The sequence below is a fragment of the Pygocentrus nattereri genome, chromosome 21 (assembly GCF_015220715.1).
Source record: "Pygocentrus nattereri isolate fPygNat1 chromosome 21, fPygNat1.pri, whole genome shotgun sequence".
NCBI classification, from domain to species: domain Eukaryota; kingdom Metazoa; phylum Chordata; class Actinopteri; order Characiformes; family Serrasalmidae; genus Pygocentrus; species Pygocentrus nattereri.
Window position 1 is genome coordinate 35,047,752 of NC_051231.1, and position 9,983 is coordinate 35,057,734.

Consider the following 9,983-nt stretch of genomic DNA (forward strand, 5'->3'; position numbering starts at 1 on the left):
GCTGAAGGTGGAACAGTCAGACTGGTCGACTAATCGAATAACAGTCAACAGATGAATGGATTACAGGAATAATCGCTGGTCACAGCCCTAACGGTGGTTTTTACACGGAGGGTTTCAAAGCAAACATGACATTAAAAACAGGAGGAGCACAAAATTATTAGTGATGGCAAAAAATTATAATAAATAAATAAATACACGTCTGCTTTATTAAACCGCAGCTACAGCGCAGCTAAAGGAGCAGAGACAACCTCACACTCACACACACTCACACACACACTACACTCACACACTCACACACACACTACACTCACACACTCACACACACACTACACTCACACACTCACACAGTACACTCACACACAAGCACACACTCGCAAACACACTCTCACACACACACTCACAAGCACACACTCGCAAACACACTCACACACTCTCACACACACTCACACACACACACTCACACACTCAAACACTCCCACACACACACACACTCACACACTCACAAGCACACACACTCACGCGTTTCTATAATCTGCTGAATGTAAGGGGGGCTGTTTGTTAGTTTTCAGGCCTTTTCACACCGAGTCCGTTTTCAACAACAAACAAATAAAAGCTGTTCAGTCTGAAACCCAGTAAAACTCCAGCCGGCTCAATTTTCTACAGTGGATTCACTCAATCAAACTGACCAATCAGAGCTCTGTTGTCATGGTTACAGTCCAAGCTATCCTGCATCATGATGTAGGCAGAACTCAACCAGCAACATGCTGACCATAAAACACGGAGGCTGAAGAAAATAGAGGAAGGACTTCAGCTGAAATGCTGGGAATGACGGCGAGAACCTCAGAACAACATATACTGTGAAATAATGTTGTTAAAACGCACAAAAGTCATAATCGGACTAACTTACAGTCAAAGTTTACTGAATATCAAACAAGTCAACAGGACGCAAGACGCCAGTTATTGCTCTGTTAACGGCCTCAAATAACTCCAAAGCCCAGTTCGATTTTTCCCACTGTTACTGTTCTGACGCAGGTCTAGGAGTATCCTAGTCTGTCCCTGCCTGGCAAGAACGGTGAAAAACAAAAAGCACTGGACTTGATGTGAAGGTTCCACTGCGTTAATAATCACATCAGTGGAGCTCCAATGTGGTTCCATCAGCTCCATGTCGTCGGGAGATCACAACAATGATTCCAGGAGATGCCACAGCCATCCGTAATCTGGAGTCCAAGAGACCATAACGGTCCTCTCTCTCTCTCTCTCTCTGGGTGGGTGAGATGCTCCTCACATCACCCCCATCCATTGAGCTCCAGTGCTGCATTTGCAGGAGTCTGAAAGGATGCAGCGGAGCTTCACGTGTCTCGGAGGCAGCTGGTGTTAGTCTTCACCCTCCCAGCCCTGCAGCACTGTGACAGAGGGAGACCTCGCTAACGGGTGGAACAGGCAACGATTATAACCGAGGAGGATATCAATACAAATGGTACTCGGTGTGAATAGGCCTCCAATCAAAACAGGTCATTAAGGATTTTGGTTTAGTGTCCAGTCCAAAAAAAAGAAAAATGCACGACAACAAACGTACTAAAACCATGCACCTGAAAAAGAGCCAGCTGTACATCTGTTCATCAGTAATGCACTACAGGAGCTTTAATGCTGTCAGACGAAGCGAAGCCTGTTAGCTCAGTTCAGTAACTTCAAGTTATTTCTAGTTTCTGAGAGAAACTCAAAGGACAAAAACAGACTTGATCAACACTGTATTTCAGCCCAGAACTCATCACAGAGGGAAGAAGGCGTTTCACATTAAAAGTCTTGTAAAAGTTTGACCAGAAAAGGGAAAAACGATGGAATTTCCCAGACAGGCTGAGAAAACAGAACTGAAAGGCCTCATGCTAATGCTAAACGCTATGCTTTCTGGGTAAAGCAGTTCAGCTCTGCTTTGGGAATTACGGGCGGGCGTTGTGCACAGACGTTGACGTAATGTGCCACGTGTACACAAGGGGGCAGCGTCGCAATCCCCCTAAAAATCACTGGATCCCCTCAGCTATGAGGTCATGAAGGGCTGAAAGGTGCTGGAACAGAAGCAGGATGGCCTCGTTAGGGGCGGGTTAGCTCATCGAGCGAGAGACATTATAAACATGACATACAAAATAAACACAGTAGAACATCAATCAGTTCTATGGGTTTTAAACCGTTCTCCCAGCTCACTCCACATGGGGTCCATCAGCCAGGACATGTTTGGTGGAAGCCAATGTACACCAATTAGCATTGTGCTAACTGCAAGCCTAAATTAACTGGTTCAGACATAATCAGAGTGGTTCTAAGTGGTTCTGAGCGGTTTGGTGTGAAACGCTCTGTTCTAGATAAATGTACAGAGTCAGAACCGTTCCCAGTGGTGGTGATGGGAACTAGACGTCCCTCTAAAAGCTCCTACAGAAAGTTCCTACATGAACCGGTTCTGAATTCACTGCCTGATGACTGAGACGCTGTTTTATGAGAGTTTAGAGAACTTCAACTCCATTCATGGTGGAGGGAGACATGCAGGGCGCTGTGCGGCAAAATAGTCCCCAAAGAAAACTCATTATTCCAGATTTTCCACTGTTTTCCATCATCAACATTCCATATAAGCTCAGAAGACTCGTGTAGGTTCTCTGGTGGTTCTGGATGGTAAATAAAGTGTCTATATCTGTGTTGTAGTCATGGCGACGCCTGGTTCCCATCACCACCACTGTAAAGACGTCTGAACCGCTTCACACCAAACCCTCTGAACCTCTGATTTACACCTGCAGACACTTTAATGGGTTAAATGGCCCTTTAAGAAATAACCGACTTGTTTATGTGGTTTTCTGGACAGGAATTAAACCAAATCCTAGACTCTATGCTACATAGTCCAGGACCACTCACAAGATGGTTCTTTAAGGGTTCTTTAGTGAAGAAAATGGTTCTATAAAGAACCAGGTACACTCAAAGTACCCTCTGCATGATTAAAGGGTCCTTTGCATCATGAAAGTCTCCTTCAGTTGGACGGAAAATTTGCTATAGAAGGTTCTATATAGAACCATGAAAGAATCAAGGAAACCTTTGCATGCTTAAATGGTTCTGTGCCTGGTGAAATGTCTTTACTAAAGAACTCCTAAAGAAGCGTCTTTTTGAAGAGGCTTAATCCCCGTCTGGGAAACCGATCCTAAATGTTTTGGCTGATCTACATTTGGAGAACTTATTTTTCCTAAACTGCTGCTTCAAAAAGCCCCAACGTCTTCTCTAACATCTAGTTGTGCAGATGTTCTGAACGGATCTGAAATCCTGATTTCTGCTGTTGAGCAGCACAAAAATGAAAAAGCTGCCATAAAACTCCAGCTGCCTCCACACATTGAGGGTTCTCCAAGGGTTCTCCACTCCCCTTTACCTCTTTATTCCACTCTCTGAGCAGCACAGCCTAAAGACGGGAGCAATCATCAAGAACACCAATCAGCTGCCGTTTCCATCAGACTCTGTATCCTGTAACGTCCTATCCAGACACGCTGAATCTAATGAGTTTAGAGTCGCTACATAACGATGGGTTTCCACGCTGGACTGGTGGCTAATCGAACCAGGCAGGTTGTTAACGACAAAAACGACAGGTCAAAAAAACGGATCGCAAGTGAGGAATATCAGCGATTCCGAGTTCATAAGCCGTGAAGCCTCCCCTGCGGAAAAGAATCCAGCTCTAACGGGGGTTGACCGGCCTTACTAATCTAAAGCAGGGCTGGGACGATAAGCCCCTAAGGTTCTTTAGTCAAGAAAATGGTCTATATAGAACCATAAACACTCAAAGACCCCTTTTTGTGATTAAAGAAAGAAACCTAAAGAACCATGAAAGGTTCTTCAGACTGCTGGAAAATGTGCTATAGATGGTTTTATACAGAACCTCTTTGAAAAGTGTTCTGTATAGCAGCAAAAAAAGGTTCTAGAATGTTACAAGCCCAAGAACCCTTTTTGGTTCTATACAGAACTCTTTTTTGCTGAGAGTGTGAAAGAACCCTTTTTTAGCCATGAACAACACCTTCTCTATCAGTCTGAAGAACCATTTTAACATGCAGAGAACCATTCCGGCATGCGATCGGTTCTTTGACTGTTCATAGTTCTACATGATATGATTGGCTAAATGCAAAACTGCACTTATTTACATACAACTGGAATCTGAAGTCGGAATGGGAATGTTGGAATATGAATGGGAACGCTCGTAAGACTCAACTGCAGAAGTCCGGAGGGGCCATGAGCTGTTGTTCTAATTTTCTGGATTGTTATGTTGAGATAATGGATTATTTATCTAGTGATCTCAAGAAAACAACTTTATCATCCTGAGATCACAAGATAATTAACTCGTTATCTCAAGATAATAATCTAAAAAAGTCTATCTACCTTATGGCCTCTCTGGACTTCTAGACTCCGGACATCCTGTATAAATAAAAATAATGTGTGGCCACGACTTAGTAAAGCACAGGAATGAGATCCTAATGCATGGCCACCATATAGTAAGGCGTGGGCCGCAATCATTAGCATTAGGATCTTGTTCCCACATTTATTATTTTTATTTACACAGGTTGTCGCCAGCGGGGCTCCGAAGATTTGTTTACGTGGCACAGTCGCGCTGTTCTACTGCGCAGGATCGGAGCACGGAACGCCGCCCTCGCGAAACGGAAGGTAAAACATTTCCACTCATCAATTTCACGGCCGTTACCGATAATCATCAACAGATCGATAAATGATCGCAGCCTTAATCTGGAGCAGAACCGCTGAACACTTCTGGATCTCTGACTGAAGCTACAGGCGGAAACACACACACACACACACACACACACAGGACGGCAAACGTAAACAAAAAAACAACGTCTATTATTTGATAAGTGTATCAAATCTGTCCAGTTCGGATTATGTATTATAAAAAATGCATACAAGTTTTTAAAAAACAAAACAAAAAAAAAAAACAAACAACGTTAAACAGTGCAAATCATATTTATAATAATATTTTACAAGAACGAAACCTGGGTTTGGGGGCGGGGCTAGAGGGGCGGGGCTAGGAAGGCAGAGGGAGGGCGGGGCTGGGCATTTCTAGAATAAAACCGAGGGGGCGTGGCATACAGGTGATGTCATGGTTCTGTTCCTCCAATCAGCCGCTCTCCTCTCAGCTCCGCCTGATTCTGGAGTGCTGGATCAGCCACTGTAGTGTGATATCTAGAACAGAGAACCACAGAAAAGAGCCATGTTAGGGCGTGGATTCTTAGGCTTTATAAATTCTTAAGTTTGATGAAGGAGGAGCCGATTAGCAGTTTCATTATCCAATAACATTAAATATGATTTAATATGGTCACAAACATTTAACAGTAAATCATTTGTCCCAGAAAGATTTCATCTGACCACAATAAACACCAACAGCAGCCAATTTTCAGTCCTGTGCAAAAAACATGAATATGCCCTGTGCAAAAGTTATGTCCCAATTTATATTTCATGTTTTATTATTTTCCAATCTGTTAAACTCACTTTAACATGTAAAAAACTTCAATAAAATGAGCAGAAAAATTCAATTAAACTCTTTAAGTTCCTCTAAAATGAACCAAAGTTTTATTAGACTAACGCATTTCAAGCTGTGTTCAGAGTCCGGAAGGTGCCAATAAGCGCAGCCTAATTAAGCGTTTGTTATTGTGCATCTGGCTCCACTAATAAACAAACATCTGTGCGTAAGTCTGAGGGAATCTTACCGATGTTGTCCTTCTCCTTACAGGAGATGGAGTAGCAGCAGATCTCTCTGTCCTGAATGGCCGACAGGTTCCTAACGAGGGAGAGGGGTCTTAGTCTCATTAAAGCTCATAAAGAACGCGGTAAATAAACAGAGTTAACGAGTTACACTCACATCCTCTCGATGAGCTCCTTCTCGTCCAGTGACCCCGGCAGGTCTCTCTTATTGCCCAAAACCAAAACCTGAAAAGACAGTTTGATCAGTGCAGGAACGACGGACACGCAGACGAATACATCTGCACACAGACCGTCTCACTAAAACGCCGAGTTCATTTAACTGGAGTATGTCATACGTCCCTGAAGTCACATCCCGACTGTCCTTTAGATCAAATTCAATGTCATCATATTTATTTCCTAATGTACATTTAAACTAAGGGCTTTCGTTAGAGGCTCTTAAGTCCATTTGTAGTGATGAGACCAATCACGGCACAGCAGGTGCCACCTCAACCTCAATCAGTCTAAATCTCAACCACCTCAACCAACAACTTCAATCACAATACCCTAACCTCCAACCTCAATCACCTTAAATCACCTCTACCCCATCCTCAATCACATTCATCTCCGACCTCAATCACTCGACCTCAATCAGTCTAAATCTCAACCACCTCAACCAACTACTTCAATCAAAATAACCCTAACCTCCAACCTCAATCACCTTAAATCACCTCTACCCCATCCTCAATCACATTCATCTCCGACCTCAATCACTCAACCTCAATCAGTCTAAATCTCAACCACCTCAACCAACTACTTCAATCAAAATAACCCTAACCTCCAACCTCAATCACCTTAAATCACCTCTACCCCATCCTCAATCACATTCATCTCCGACCTCAATCACTCGACCTCAATCAGTCTAAATCTCAACCACCTCAACCAACAACTTCAATCACAATACCCTAACCTCCAACCTCAATCACCTTAAATCACCTCTACCCCATCCTCAATCACATTCATCTCCGACCTCAATCACTCGACCTCAATCAGTCTAAATCTCAACCACCTCAACCAACTACTTCAATCAAAATAACCCTAACCTCCAACCTCAATCACCTTAAATCACCTCTACCCCATCCTCAATCACATTCATCTCCGACCTCAATCACTCGACCTCAATCAGTCTAAATCTCAACCACCTCAACCAACTACTTCAATCAAAATAACCCTAACCTCCAACCTCAATCACCTTAAATCACCTCTACCCCATCCTCAATCACATTCATCTCCGACCTCAATCACTCGACCTCAATCAGTCTAAATCTCAACCACCTCAACCAACTACTTCAATCGCAATAGCCCTAACCTCCAACCTCAATCACCTTAAATCACCTCTACCCCATCCTCAATCACATTCATCTCCGACCTCAATCACTCGACCTCAATCAGTCTAAATCTCAACCACCTCAACCAACTACTTCAATCAAAATAACCCTAACCTCCAACCTCAATCACCTTAAATCACCTCTACCCCATCCTCAATCACATTCATCTCCGACCTCAATCACTCGACCTCAATCAGTCTAAATCTCAACCACCTCAACCAACTACTTCAATCAAAATAACCCTAACCTCCAACCTCAATCACCTTAAATCACCTCTACCCCATCCTCAATCACATTCATCTCCGACCTCAATCACTCGACCTCAATCAGTCTAAATCTCAACCACCTCAACCAACTACTTCAATCAAAATAACCCTAACCTCCAACCTCAATCACCTTAAATCACCTCTACCCCATCCTCAATCACATTCATCTCCGACCTCAATCACTCGACCTCAATCAGTCTAAATCTCAACCACCTCAACCAACTACTTCAATCAAAATAACCCTAACATCCAACCTCAATCACCTTAAATCACCTCTACCCCATCCTCAATCACATTCATCTCCGACCTCAATCACTCGACCTCAATCAGTCTAAATCTCAACCACCTCAACCAACTACTTCAATCAAAATAACCCTAACCTCCAACCTCAATCACCTTAAATCACCTCTACCCCATCCTCAATCACATTCATCTCCGACCTCAATCACTCGACCTCAATCAGTCTAAATCTCAACCACCTCAACCAACTACTTCAATCAAAATAACCCTAACCTCCAACCTCAATCACCTTAAATCACCTCTACCCCATCCTCAATCACATTCATCTCCGACCTCAATCACTCGACCTCAATCAGTCTAAATCTCAACCACCTCAACCAACTACTTCAATCAAAATAACCCTAACCTCCAACCTCAATCACCTTAAATCACCTCTACCCCATCCTCAATCACATTCATCTCCGACCTCAATCACTCGACCTCAATCAGTCTAAATCTCAACCACCTCAACCAACTACTTCAATCAAAATAACCCTAACCTCCAACCTCAATCACCTTAAATCACCTCTACCCCATCCTCAATCACATTCATCTCCGACCTCAATCACTCGACCTCAATCAGTCTAAATCTCAACCACCTCAACCAACTACTTCAATCAAAATAACCCTAACCTCCAACCTCAATCACCTTAAATCACCTCTACCCCATCCTCAATCACATTCATCTCCGACCTCAATCACTCGACCTCAATCAGTCTAAATCTCAACCACCTCAACCAACTACTTCAATCAAAATAACCCTAACCTCCAACCTCAATCACCTTAAATCACCTCTACCCCATCCTCAATCACATTCATCTCCGACCTCAATCACTCGACCTCAATCAGTCTAAATCTCAACCACCTCAACCAACTACTTCAATCAAAATAACCCTAACCTCCAACCTCAATCACCTTAAATCACCTCTACCCCATCCTCAATCACATTCATCTCCGACCTCAATCACTCGACCTCAATCAGTCTAAATCTCAACCACCTCAACCAACAACTTCAATCACAATACCCTAACCTCCAACCTCAATCACCTTAAATCACCTCTACCCCATCCTCAATCACATTCATCTCCGACCTCAATCACTCGACCTCAATCAGTCTAAATCTCAACCACCTCAACCAACTACTTCAATCAAAATAACCCTAACCTCCAACCTCAATCACCTTAAATCACCTCTACCCCATCCTCAATCACATTCATCTCCGACCTCAATCACTCGACCTCAATCAGTCTAAATCTCAACCACCTCAACCAACTACTTCAATCGCAATAGCCCTAACCTCCAACCTCAATCACCTTAAATCACCTCTACCCCATCCTCAATCACATTCATCTCCGACCTCAATCACTCGACCTCAATCAGTCTAAATCTCAACCACCTCAACCAACTACTTCAATCAAAATAACCCTAACCTCCAACCTCAATCACCTTAAATCACCTCTACCCCATCCTCAATCACATTCATCTCCGACCTCAATCACTCGACCTCAATCAGTCTAAATCTCAACCACCTCAACCAACTACTTCAATCAAAATAACCCTAACCTCCAACCTCAATCACCTTAAATCACCTCTACCCCATCCTCAATCACATTCATCTCCGACCTCAATCACTCGACCTCAATCAGTCTAAATCTCAACCACCTCAACCAACTACTTCAATCAAAATAACCCTAACCTCCAACCTCAATCACCTTAAATCACCTCTACCCCATCCTCAATCACATTCATCTCCGACCTCAATCACTCGACCTCAATCAGTCTAAATCTCAACCACCTCAACCAACTACTTCAATCAAAATAACCCTAACCTCCAACCTCAATCACCTTAAATCACCTCTACCCCATCCTCAATCACATTCATCTCCGACCTCAATCACTCGACCTCAATCAGTCTAAATCTCAACCACCTCAACCAACTACTTCAATCAAAATAACCCTAACCTCCAACCTCAATCACCTTAAATCACCTCTACCCCATCCTCAATCACATTCATCTCCGACCTCAATCACTCGACCTCAATCAGTCTAAATCTCAACCACCTCAACCAACTACTTCAATCGCAATAGCCCTAACCTCCAACCTCAATCACCTTAAATCACCTCTACCCCATCCTCAATCACATTCATCTCCGACCTCAATCACTCGACCTCAATCAGTCTAAATCTCAACCACCTCAACCAACTACTTCAATCAAAATAACCCTAACCTCCAACCTCAATCACCTTAAATCACCTCTACCCCATCCTCAATCACATTCATCTCCGACCTCAATCACTCGACCTCAATCAGTCTAAATCTCAACCACCTCAACCAACTACTTCAATCGCA

General features: G+C 43.3%; 1 protein-coding gene across 1 annotated transcript in view; it reads right to left on the reverse strand.

Annotated features, from left to right (window-relative positions):
* Positions 1 to 3,986: 3,986 nt before the first annotated feature.
* arl8a (ADP-ribosylation factor-like 8A) overlaps positions 3,987 to 9,983 on the reverse strand; it is a 19,656-nt gene continuing 13,659 nt past the window's right edge. The window contains exons 5-7 of the mRNA XM_037532369.1: positions 5,882 to 5,949; positions 5,730 to 5,800; positions 3,987 to 5,205 (exon numbers count right to left, since the gene is read on the reverse strand). Coding sequence (XP_037388266.1) covers positions 5,156 to 5,205; positions 5,730 to 5,800; positions 5,882 to 5,949 — 189 coding nt within the window. The 3' untranslated portion in view covers positions 3,987 to 5,155. The remainder of the gene's footprint in view (positions 5,206 to 5,729; positions 5,801 to 5,881; positions 5,950 to 9,983) is intronic.